The sequence below is a fragment of the Aulonocara stuartgranti genome (genome assembly GCF_965226115.1).
Source record: "Aulonocara stuartgranti genome assembly, chromosome: 9".
Classification (NCBI taxonomy): Eukaryota; Metazoa; Chordata; class Actinopteri; order Cichliformes; family Cichlidae; genus Aulonocara; species Aulonocara stuartgranti.
In genome coordinates, this window is record NC_138960.1 from 30,112,838 (window position 1) to 30,126,355 (window position 13,518).

A 13,518-nucleotide genomic window follows, 5' to 3' on the forward strand; every position below is an offset into this window, starting at 1 on the left:
TTTCTCATGGCAGGAAAATCACAGGTGTGACTAATAACATTAATGATGGTTTTATTCCATTTTGCTGTGCCAATAAGCAGAGCCAATGTGCCAACATGTATAATGCCAGAGGCGTGGCAGAGGCATACTGAAAAGAAATGCAGCTGCTATTAATTACACCTGTTTTTTTACAAGTAATAATGTCTGCACCCACTGGTTTTGTGCTTTGTAATACTTAGTACTAAGCCCGAATAAATGTACAGCAAAGGCTGATTGATTGTTTTTGCAGACAGAAAAGAGTGTTGCCTTGCGGCATTAGCTCATCAGATAATCTCTTTGCAGTTTTTGACATAATATTCCCAATATACAAGAAACTAGCATATACAAACAAGTGCAATTAAATTAAATAGGCAAACACGCTTCTGAGTGACTTTGATAAGTCGTTTCTCATACAGCTGAATGACTGAAGTAACGAAAAAAAAACAACTCTAAACAGCATACAGCACGGCACATAACAAAGACATTGCTGTGAACCTGTTATTGCCAGAGAAAGCCAGTAATCATGTATAGAGGAGGCACAAACTCTTTGTAATTAGTGTCCAGCAGGTGCTGTCTTTAGAAAATTGCAAAGGTGGCTCGCTGTATATTGGCTGCTGCAGAGATAATCCCAGAACACATTTGCCATCAAATGTCACAATACTCCAGCATCCTATTCTATTCTTTCCAGGTATTGTCGCCAAGCACAGTCGAGCTGCTACTGAATAGATGTGTGACACCCTGCAGGGTGGAATGTAACAGGAACCTCAGCTTAGAGGAGGCCTTTGTAGCTCTGGGGATGAATTTAATTGTAGCGCATTCTGACTGGTTTGAGCTGTGAGCTGTTTCACAAAGAACTCAGAAGGAATGATGGTATGACATTTCATTTGGCTCAGCCTGAGATAAGTAATGGCAAGCTCAGAAAAAGCCTTGTATGGTTGAGGACCCAGCATTTAATAATGATCCTTACAAAACAAAGTGTAAACAAGCTAAAGAAAAACTCAAAAAAAAGTGCATCACATTTCATCTCGTCTATAATGTACGAGATGAATTTTGCGAAATCTCGCAAAAGTTTGTCTTAATTTTTTTTCTCCCATGTCCCTTGCGGGGCTCCGTAATAATGTACGGTGTGCAAAAAAGCAGCTATGGAATTACTCGATGTAAAACCATGATATGCAGTATGCTGGTGCATGCTACTCTCAAATACCCAGGTTACCAAATGCCATTTCACAACTTTTCAACTTTTCACACTGATTCCAAAGTGTCTGCGTGGGTAAATTTCCACTGTTATGTTCACAGACAAAATGTTGGCAAGTGTCTGAAAGTGGTGAATGGGTCCAAAGTGCATGCATCCTTGTTATACCCCTATCTGGTCTCTAAAAGGAGAATTTCATATATCTTCTCTTACTCCTGGGGATTTTTTTCTCTTCCCACTGTTGCCAAGTGTTTTCTCACAGGGGCAAATCTAAATGTTGGGTTTCTTTCTTTTTACATTAGAAGGTAATGTGCCTTAAGGGAAATTTGGTGCTATATTTGGTGCTATATAAATACAACTGAATTGACCTTGGCCTTTACTGTTTGCTCACAATTTAAAAAAAAAACAAACTCCATGCACAAGCAAAAAACACACCCATGCATATATAAAAACAGAGGTGACTCACATTCTATGCTAGAGGATTTTGCAGTTTAGGCACTTCTGAGCGCTTTTCACACCTGCTCTGACCAAACAAAACACACTTTACATGCTCATGCCTACAAAATGACACATAAAGAGACTCACACGTGTACTGTATGAACAAACCTTTCTCTGAGATCCTCCCCTCTATGACTTCACATTAGCTGACTCGCTGATTTCATGATGTGTTGTTACATCCACTCTGCTATGCTCTCACTCTGACCTTATTATGTTTCTTTATCCTATTTTCAAACTTTTTTCTCTTTTACTGTTACATTTAAAATTGTGCAAGTTTATCTGACCTGTAAATTGGATCGAGCAGTGTCAATTGCTCCCTGTACAAAATGAAAATACATTTTTCCTTAACACTAATCGATAATGTTAGGAGACCTACAAACCAGTTATTAATGTTTTCAGTGTATCTGAAGCAAAGTAATCACAGTATTTTTTTTTTCAGCTTTTTGGAAATTGCCTTTCGGCTTCAATCTTACCATTATCACTGTAAAAAAATACAATGAGATCATTTTTGCTAACAATGATGTTTTTCAAATTTCAGAACAAATTTTTTTATTTATTAACTTTTTTTCCTTTTTTAGGTTCTATCTCCTGTTAAATCTCCAATTCAGGTCCCAAATAATGCATTTTGAACAGGAAGCCATTATCCCCCTCCGCATGTTTGAGTGGGTGGCTCCCCTAAGGAGCACAATCAAAAGCGTATCTCCTTCTCACATAAAATTACATTGTTGAAATATTTAAAGGGGCTGAAAAGCAATCTGTGTGTGGTGGCTTTTATTTGGTAGAGCTTGAATCCTTCAGCAGATCCAAGCTAAGACATTTAACATCTATATTTCTCAGGGATGACATTGTATATATGCTAATAAAAAGCATTAGAAGTAATAAACTAATGAAGTTAATGCACCATATGGGACTGTGAGAGCTTCAAAATTAGATCAGAATATTCCAACAGAATTGGTAACAATGACATTTCTGACCAAAAAGTTCAAAATTTGTAAGCAACTTTTGAACTTTTTTTCCAATGCTTGCAGGCAAGAGCATTTATAAATGTAAGTAAAGCGTTTTTTCCATCCTTATTTTTCAATGTCCTCCTTGGTGACGACACACTACCTAGGTCAGGGGTCAGCAACCTTTAACACCCAAAGAGCCATTTGGACCCAGGTTCCACGTAAAAGACAACACTGGGAGCCGCAAATACTTTTTGACATCTAAAATCAAGATAACACTGTATATATTGTTTTCTACCTTTATGCTTTGTGTGAACAACTAAGGTGTGTTGCTTATGAAATCCATGAAGTGCTACAGAGAAAATGACATTTTATTTATGTAATTAACACATTTTGAACTCTTAAAGAAATATAACAAAAGGAAAGACACCCAGCTGAACTAAAATGATCCATGTAGCATACAAAAACTGTTATATCTCCTTTGGGCTTTTGGAGCCTGACTTTTAAAAATAATTGGAAAAAAAGCACTATGTTGCTAAAAAATGAAAAATAGATATTTGCAAAATTCTGCCTAAATATGTATTTTACCTGGTTAATGTGTGTGGCGGGGTGTGGTCTGCAGCGCCGCTGCAGGGGGGGCGGATGCACCAGAGCAGCACCCGCAATCACGCCTCGCCGCCTTTACGTCTGTGCCATCTAAGCTGTTGTGATGGCGTGTGTCAGGCTGTGAGCTGTATGCGTACAGCAAGCGTGTGTGAAAAGTGGTCAATAAGCCGCAGGTTGCCGACCCCTGACCTAGGTGCATGCGGCAGCAGCATAATAGTCAAGTTATAGTGACATAACAATATACTCAATGAGCATAAGTCACATGTAAGTACAAAAGTATCCTGGGTAGTTTTTTCCTTTTAAATTTTAAGTAAAAGTATAACATAACTACTTTAATTTAACAATACCACTAAAGTAAGTTAACTGTGGAACTTTTCATCATTCTCTACAGTATTATCATTTGACAGCGATCACTACTATCACACTTTCTCAAGTTTTTCCCTCACTAAGTAACCTGACCCTTGGAATTAAACATTTCCATGGTAACAGAATCTCCACCAATCAGTTTATTTCAATTTGTAGGAAGATGGACACATGGCTGTTTAAACTTTTTAAAATCATGGTTATAATCTTATGGCTCATAACCAAAATTCCTATGGAATATGTTTGTGATTGTAACTTCCCTCTTTCACTGTATTATTTTATATTTCAACATGAAAACAAAGTAAAAACTGTAAAACCATATGAACCAAACAACCATGAATGAGAAATGCAGTATATCTGTTTTACTTATATCTGTTTTTTCCCCTCATTTTATATAACAGCAAGGAAACAATGTCAGTGAAGTTTCAAATTTGCAGCTGTGCCAAATGTAATGCACCAACAAATCTTACATATGTTTCAGCCAAAGTAGTAGTCGTCATTGGTCTCATCAGTGAATGTACCATGTTGCTTGGCAACAACTACAAATGACATCAAATGCACTTTTATAAGAAATACAACCAGAACACAGAATAGGAGGCTCTAGGGAGGAAGAAGTTATGAAGCAATTATTACTGTCAAGTAAAAGATTTCCAGTTTCTTCCCCACACTTAGGAATGCAACGTATTAATGTAACACTCAGTATCAGCAGATACATAAAGCTAATGTATCTTTTTTTGTGACAGGAACAGATACACTGTGTCCCAGATACACAAAAAATGTGTTTGATTAAGCAAAATATTTTATAAAAATACATTTATTTATTCCCTGTTAGTGTTCTACTATTATATTTAATGTTCCTCTTATATTTAATCTTGCATTTTGTGTGTGTTGCATTTTACTGCTGTAGATGGTGAAAGTTGACCTCATTTTAACTGCTTTATGTGCTATTAGGCAGTACAGCAAGGCCATGTATTCCATCGCATAACAAGCAATTAAAGCTGTCAGACAAATATAGTTAGGTAAAAAGAAGAAAATGTGCCTCTGTATAAGTGTAGTCCGGGTTGCAAAAATGCAAAACCACAATTAGCCTACCTACAGTTTATGGTTAAGTACAGTACTTGAGAAACATAAAACTACTAAAACTAACTCACTTTAATGCTACCTACAGTAGCACACCTTCACCACTTGCTCAAAGTACTTTCTTCTAACATTCCTAGTGTTTGCACTGTCACACATGCACACAATCACTAATTAACAACCTGGATATAACCTGAAGACCAGCATAATTATGCTAGCACATATTTCTGCTTCACATAACCGTATTGATAATATCACTAACTAATAACAACTGGAACTTACTTCCACGAGACATCGCAGTAAGACCTGTTATCAACACAACAGCTTCACTATTTAATTTTTTTGAAAAATAGCAAAAGCCATTATAGCACAAGAAGCTAGCCATATCTGCTAGCCCTTCCAGGTCGAAACATTTAACAACAAATCATAGGCTACATTCATTTGAGCCCCACAGTGCTCAAATGCAAAACTGACACTACCTCGATCAATAGAACCTGCTGCAGTTTCAGCTAAAGTCAGTAAGTTATTTTTAAGCTTTAAGTTCTTTGGAGCATCTGACTTATGCTAATTACCTACTCAAAACAGCTTGTAAAGCAGATGTATTTAATGAGTAACAATCATGGCTTTTAATGAAGGCTATATAGAAATTTAGTCAGTAACAGTAGTAACAGACATGCACTCTATAAATATACACAAATAAAAAAAAACCACAAAAAAACAAAAGAAGTCCATGGAAAAAATGACAAGTGCAATATCACTGAGAGATACTTGATAGATCGACACATAGACACTATATATAGATAAACAGTGTCTACCGTACAATCAGAAGAAGATGATTTTACAATCTATATAATGTAATCAATATAGTCTCTATTATAATGAGTCTTTTGCGTAAGTTCAGTAAGCAAGATCTGTATTTACCCATCTGCCTGCTTTCCTAGGTGTTCAGGCTATTCAGTCTATTCTTTACATCACCTCCACTTTCCCCTGCTTTCAAAATGACATCATTACTCCAGTCCAGTCATTTTCTTGCACACCTTCTATGATCCAATCCAACTTATCTGTTAATCTGTCATTCAGGCATTCATGCAACCCGCCTCCTCCCCATCTTTGCCTCACCATGGACTCTCAGAGCCCCATCCAAGCATCCAACTTCATATTCACCCCCACCGGCGTCTACACCCTGGGGGGTCCTGTCCTGATTCCTATCATTTCTGGGTTTTCTTTCTGCTGCGATGTTTCATCTGGGTCTAATCCCCACATAGTTTTTATTCAAATTCTGCATCTCAATAAATCTTTTTCATTTTCATAATGTCATCTCATTTTTGAACTTCCATTCAAAAAGTGGTAACTTTAAGGGGTTGGGTTTTTTTTAGGTATAATGATGTAGTAATGCTAGTGGTAAATGATTTCCTAATTAGATATTTACTATTAGTCATTGAGGAGAGGTATGTATATATATATTAGTAGGTTAAAAATTGAATGCACTATTTAGGCAATTTTATTAATGTACACTAATTATACATTAGCTATTTGCATTCATTATTTTTCAAGTGTCACTTCACCTACTCTGCCTCACCATGCATCCATCCATCCATCCATTTTCTACCGCTTATCCGGGGCAGGGTTGCAGGGGCAGCAGCCCTAGCAGAGAAGCCCAGACCTCCATCTCCCCAGCCACCACCTCCAGCTTATCCAGGGGAACACCAAGGTCCTCACTCTAACTTTAAATATGGCATTTATTGACAATCCTCCATTAGCCCGGTCGTCATAGTGTGGGCAAAACACTGCTGGCGGTTTGCTAGAGTCTATTTGAGGCTGAGGAGCTAATAACTCATCAGAGATCCAGGTTTAATAAACTGCTACTTTATTGTGTTATCTATGATATAATAGTAACTTAAAAGGCAAGTTAAAGTAGAAAATTAGGTTACTCTAAAACAGTCCATATTCTGCAAACCTAAAGTAAGCTACAACACAAATATGAATTTAATTATTTTAAAGAGTTAAAGTTCAGTCTTTTCTAAAGTATGCTTCATAAAATTTCCAATTTTAAATTGAGTGCAATAATTGCATCATGAAATTAGCACAAAAAATCATCTTACAGTATCCCTTGGAACAGTTTTTTTCTAGCAAAGACAAAGACATTGCTCAGATACAGTGAACACTGCACACCCTCTCTCTCGCCACGATCTGCCTGTAATCACCTCTGTTCGTTACACGTTTAATCTTGGGTGTAACCATCTGATCCATCGATAATTCATGCATGTTCCTGAGATACACGGATATAAGGGATTCACTAGAGTCAGGCTCACTTCAGTTGTTGTTTTTTGTATCAAATTATTCATGTCTGTAAAAAAAAATAAAAAGCAATGCTCAAGATGCTAGAAAATGAGATTTTATTCTTAAGAATAAGTGAGAGTCTGTCTTTTCACGTAAAAGGTAACTTGCCTTGCGGCTGCATTAAACCGTTGAGCAAGGAGGACCTGCCAGCTTTCTAGTGATGGGTCGTTCGCGAACGAAATGGCTCTTAGAGCCGGCTCTTTGACGTGAACGACGCGAGCCGGCTCCTTATCGCGAGCCGTCACGTGGGTTTTTTTTTTTTTCTTTCTCTCAGCCTCTCTCTCGCACTTTTTTTCCGCTTCACTCTGCACGCGAGCCTTGTGCTTTACGCTGGGCAGAGGGGGGGAGGGGCGGTAGTTACACTTAGTAGCACAGGAACAGAGCCAGAGAGAGAGAAAGAGAGGCAGGGACAACAACATTAGAAAGGTATAGTAATCATCCACAACTATTTTCGGTTGCAGATGATAAAGGATTGAGAAAGTTTATTCATGCAGGTCCATATGACAGAGAATATGCATGTTCTTTTAGTTTTCATATTATAATTTATATTTAATTGTGTTGTGGTTTGCAGTGTTTTGTGTTCTTTTCACTTTAAATTTGTGAAAGGAAAAAGCTGAAAATTTAAATAGTTAAAACTTGAAATGTGAATAGTTGATTTTTGTATTATATGATTTATTTATTACATTTTATGTGGAGTGAATAAATAAAAGTATATTTACGGTGGCCCCTAGAGACAAAGCACATACAAACTTCAAATCACGTACGAACTCTGAAGCATGTACAAACTCCAAAACACGTACAAACTCCAAAACACGTAAAAACTCCAAAAACACGTAAAAACACGTACAAACTCCGAAGCACGTAAAAACTCAGAAGCATATAAAAACTCAGAAGCACATAAAAACTCAAAACACGTACAAAAGACAACAGAAGTGCTCCAGGATGCTGGGCGCAGTGTTGAGCCTTTGTTATCTTGTGGCTACACAAGCCAGCAAGTACCAACGACTGGATTTGGTGTGTGGTAATAACAGGTAAATGAACTTTTTTTTAAATTATTTGAATATATATATGAATGCCTGTGTATAAATATACAAACAATACACACATGCTTTCAATTGTGTAATTTAAGTGATCTAGTAGCTCTGCTTTGGAAGTTCAGTTCATGCTAGAAATGTGTTTTGGAGTTTGTACGTGTTTTGTCTCTAGGGGCCACCGCATATATTTATATATAAACATATATAAATAAAACCACTTGTTTTTACGTTAGTAATTCCTTTTGTGCATAATTTTATATTATTGTTAATAATAAATTAATTAAAGCAACAAAACAACCTGAAGAGCCGGTTCGGAGCCGAAAGAGCCGGCTCTTTTTAGTGAGCCGAACCGAAAGAGCCGGATCTCTAAAAAGAGCCGGAAATCCCATCACTACAGCTTTCTGTCTTTTGTCACGGATTACTCCCGAGGCTGTTGTCAAAATCAGATCTTTACCGCTGATGGTTCAGATAGCTGACTTTTATTCTGCTCTCAAGCACAAACCTACTGTGCCGGATTTGAGATGTGCCATTTGAACCAGTCATTGTGAAACAGTGTCTAAAAAGCAACAAATACATCATAAGTGTAATTTTTTTAAATAAAGAAAAACAGTATTATTTTCCATCACACCATACTCCTGATAGGTGATTCTATGCCATTCTTTGGTTGCCTGTCACACGCATTTATCTACTGTATTTGGGTATGCACATATTAGTGTGAACAAAGAGCAGCTGTCAGAAGTAAGTGAATAATAACAATCCTCTTTTGAACTAATTCTTATTCAAAATGCTTTCTTGAGCCCACCCCCTGGAGGTAATAGCTTTAATAAGGAAAATAAACGTTAAAAGAAATCCTGTTGTGTACTGGATACCATCAGTATTCCGTCAGTACTTCCTTTGACATGCTTAAATTAGCCTGAGAGGAGCTAATACGCTGTGTCACATTTCAAAGACAAATATTTCTAAAGTGGCTCAGTGTAACACGGCCATTCATGCATATTAGGCACAAAGCCATTCTCTGAATATTATTGTTCCTCTGGGGAGTCTCTTGACCCTGCAAGCAATCAAGGATTCAAAGAAAGAAACACACATTTAACCCAACGCACGCACGCACGCACACCCACACAAACACAAACACAAACAGGCTCATATGGGCACGCAGCTGTTAATGACGTATTCCACTGGGTCTGTGTTTCATTGCTGTGAACCATGCACGTTTTATTAAAACTGACTTCTGCCAACCTGTTCATTCTTCTCAGAATTTTTAATACAACTATACGACTATGGGACCTGTAGCTCCGAAACTGTTACTCACAGTCTGAATGTCGAATATGTAAGTTAGACTTGACAGAAATGTCTGACTTTGGGTGGTTTGAATATGTTGTAACTCATTAGCTGTGTGCACCTTGCCAGCATCCTCAACAGCTCAAATAATAATCATCTCTAACATATGGCTAATAATGCTAATGTCATCAGAATGAGCCAAAGCTTGGAGAATGAAGAAAATGAAGAAATAATAATTATAATTTCCATACCCAATTTCCCCAGCCAATCACTCTTGACTTCCAAAGGCTGCTTTGCCTTTCAAAAATCATTCTCATAGTCTAGCACATATAAATGTCTTGGATGATTGATAGCTCTAATTTACCTCCATGTATCGTCTAATATGAAACTCTGAATAATGCATAATTCAGTTAGCAGCGCTCAGAGACGGAGGGAGTGCACGTGACGTTGCAGGCATCAGAGGAATGCACATGCACAGCTCATCACAACTGAGCGTAAACAGTTTTACAGGTTTAAATATGCAGACACTCGTGGCTAAAAATAGGTACAGTATTCTCTTGTAAAGAATATTCTGAACTGAAAACATGCACTTCAAAACAAGACTAACAAATATAAATGGATGGTGTTATACATACTTACAAAGGTTAATGTGAAAAATAAAATATAGAGAAAGAGAGTCTTTCCCGGCTATCACGGGGAAAGGGGCGGGGTACACCGTGGAAATGGTGCCAGTATAACATAGGCTTGTGCCTTATAAGTAAAACCCCAATTAATAAATCATAAAACATAAATCCATATTTTATTCACAATGGTATGTAGAAATATCAAATCTTTACACTTAGAAAAATGTACCATTTCATGAAAAATATTAGATCGTTTTCAAATTGATGGCAGCAAAAAGTTTCAAAAAAGCATCCTCGCTTCTTTTAACAGTAGCCTAAAAACATTTGGGAAATGAGGAGACCAGTTCTTGGACTTTTTGGGAAAGGAATGTTGTACCTGCTCAACAATCCTCGGTCTTCTTTGTCATGTTTGTTTTCTTTCATTATGCATCAAATTAATTCACTTGTTCAAAGGTCTGGTCTATAGTCAGGCCGGTTCAACACCTGTACTCTTCCACAATGAGGCAATACTGTTTTAATAGATGCAGTATGAGGGTTAACATTGTCTTGATCTTCTATGCTCGGGTCATCTTAACCTCCTAGGACCTGGTGTCCACATATGTGGACATCGCATTTTGGATTTTCTAGACCAAAATACAACATTTTGCTCTATAAAGGCCTGATATCTCTTACGAGGACATTATACTGCTGCTTTTCTATCAAAATTTAAAACAAATGTCCTCATATGTGGATATCCAGCCCTTGTAGAGCAAAATCAGGTAAAAACATAATTCTTTGTTTTTACATTCATCACGTCTCAATCAGCCCAAATAGCAAAGAGTAATTAAAAATGCATGCCATGAAATAGTTTGGATCTAAGGAGGTTAAAGGGAATCCTGGTGGCACAAAGACAATTATAAAAAACTGACTAATGACTGAAACACTGAGCTATCAACAATGGGTGATTGTGGTTCAGCAGATCCTGGTAATTGAAACACGCACATACAGACTGAAAGTGTCCCAGTCTACAGGAAATGATTATTATACAAAGTGAAGTAAGGACATGAGTAACTTAAAAAACATTTACGCTGACATTACTGGCTTGGGACTGTTCAAATGTTCATGTACTTGTTTTTCTACGTATAAACAAAATAAAAGTAATATAGAAGCTCTTCCTTGAAAAATTGTCTAGCTGGGAGTATATATTGCTTTAAAATCTGTATATATTGTTCAACATGAATGGTGCCTTTCAGACGTGCAGGCTGCCAATTCCATAGGCACTTACACACCCCCACACCATCAGAAATGCAGGCTTTTGAACAGAGGGCAGATAACGAGCCAATTTTGATTGGCCTGACCACAGAACAGTTTTCCACTTTGCCTCAGTCCATTTTAAATGGGCTTTGGCCCAGCAGCGTTTCTGGATCATAGTCGCATATGGCTTGGTCTTTGCATGACAGCCCTTTAGCCTGCATTTGTGGAAGGCATGGCGAACTGTGTTCACAGACAATGATTTCTGGGAGTGTTCCTGAGCCTGTGCAATGATTTTCTTGACACAGTTATGCTTGTTTTTAATGTGGTGCGACCTGAGGGCCCAACGACCACAGGCTTTGATATCTGCTTGCATACAGAATTTTTTGATGTGACATAATGTATAGTAGATGATGCGATATTTAAATCCTTCATAATTTTAGATGAACATTAGGTAAATAAAGGAACATTATTCAGAAATCGCTCCACAGCAAACAGTGGCTCACTATTTTTGTCAATACAGTATATTTTTTGTATAACCTGTATATTACAGTTCCAGCTTTCCATGCAAAAAAAACTGTAATAAACTCAGCAAAGATTAAGGTAAGACTCCCAAGTGTGTTATGAAGACAAAAAAAATGTTAATTAGAAAACATTTATTCAAGTTAAGAATAAATATTAAGAACTCCATTAAACGTGTTGAATGAAATAAAAGTCTTATCCTGAAGATGGTTTGTCAAAATTATATTCCTCCCAGAGGAGTGGACAAGCGCAGATAACCCTCCAGGAGGCAATACCAAACCACAGAGTGAGACTGCGGTGGGTGTGGCTTATGGCTCCAGAGCCTCAGTGATTCAGGAAGCTGGTCACAGACAACTGTGATCTGATGCCTGAGGTCTGTTTTGCTTTCAAAAGCCCCAATGCAAGCAGTCAACAGAGACAGAGCCATTGATTATTTCAATCAATACGTAGAGCTATTGCAACTTTAGCACTTCTGTGACACAGACTAATGTATAACTCTACTGTAAGCACACCTATAACTTTGAAAACCTCTATGGAGGTAGCACAGCATGTATATTTAATGAATTTTTCTGTAAGGCGCAAGATATAAAAATGTATTTTACTTTTATTTTTTTTTTGTAGCCTGGAGCGCTAAACATGCACACACATATATATGCACACAGTTCAGTCAAGCAGCTGGGAAGCAGCGAGATGGTTGACCTAGATTGGGTGCTGGGTTTGAAGACATGCGGGAGAAACCATCTGCATACAAAGTCAGAAATCTCTAGGCCAACAACCAGGGAAACCAAGAAAGAGGGTTAGAAATAATTACAACTTTTTCCTACTACAGAATACGGTAAAACTTCCTCCCTGTAACATGATTTTTTCTATATTTATAGCAGAGACAGGAAAGACAATGCTTAATAGCCAAGAAGAACACACGCCCTTTGAGGAGAAAATCTTATTTCAAAGTTTGTTTATTGCATAAAATCTTGGAATGTCTACTTTATACACATTATGACTGTTTTATTGTGAAGCATGCCTTTCCCACTAATTTCAGTCAGATATAAATCTGTCTCAAGCTTCATCAAATTTAAAAAGGAATAAAATAATTTTACTTTCAATTGTTTTGGCATTCTCATTAGATTGCTGGTAGCGCCCTTGACTTGAAAATCATTTGTATCCAAATCCCGATGATTGGATTACACAGTACACCAGTAAAAAGTCAGGTCAATGCGACACACAGGTAATGAAATAAAAGGTGAATTTGGTCATTAAAAACAGAATCAGCCTGGAAGGAATTAAGGCTTATGAGCAGATTTTATCACCTTGTCTAGCAAGCTTATACATACTTTGTATCATTAACACATCTGAAACAAAGATGTCACCTCACGGAACAGGAGCTGTCAGCAGAAAGCAGCAAGTAACAGATTCTACTGTCACCTCTGACAACCAGGATGTGAGACACAAAGGAAGCTACAGTAACTCAACCCTCTTAGCAACAAAGATGGAGACTATGCAGTGTGGAGAAAAAAATTCAATATGTGAGCAAGTGAAGGGAAAAAAAGAGCTCAAGAATAGAAGAAGTGAAGTAAAAACTGGTTTTACACAAAAAGAAAGAGAATGAGAGGGAAGATCCAACGCAAAGGAACAAATAGGATACAAAGTGAAAGAACCCAGACATATTCTTTCCTGGGCTTCACTTCTGTCTTTGGTCTCAGACCTCCCTCTGATTTTCTTCACACCTGTCAGAACAGTGTGATACCTGTTAATCACCAACCAGCACCGTGCTAACCGCACACAGCCGCAAA

General features: G+C 37.5%; 2 protein-coding genes across 5 annotated transcripts in view; one reads left to right on the top strand and one right to left on the bottom strand.

Moving 5' to 3' along the window:
- ctnnd2a (catenin (cadherin-associated protein), delta 2a) overlaps positions 1–13,518 on the bottom strand; it is a 272,214-nt gene that overhangs the window by 237,837 nt on the left and 20,859 nt on the right. Inside the window, exon 1 of one of the 4 annotated variants that reach the window (XM_082547709.1) lies at positions 6,278–6,439. The exons of 2 other annotated variants lie outside the window; for them this stretch is intronic. In XM_082547709.1, coding sequence (XP_082403835.1) covers positions 6,278–6,296 — 19 coding nt within the window. In that variant the 5' untranslated portion in view covers positions 6,297–6,439. Of the gene's footprint in view, positions 1–5,817; positions 5,913–6,277; positions 6,440–13,518 lie in introns of those variants that run through there. One more of the 4 variants, XM_082547710.1, reaches the window with a different exon arrangement.
- Positions 1–13,518, top strand: part of pkia (cAMP-dependent protein kinase inhibitor alpha) — a 204,644-nt gene that overhangs the window by 134,301 nt on the left and 56,825 nt on the right. The gene's annotated exons all lie outside the window — the stretch shown is intronic.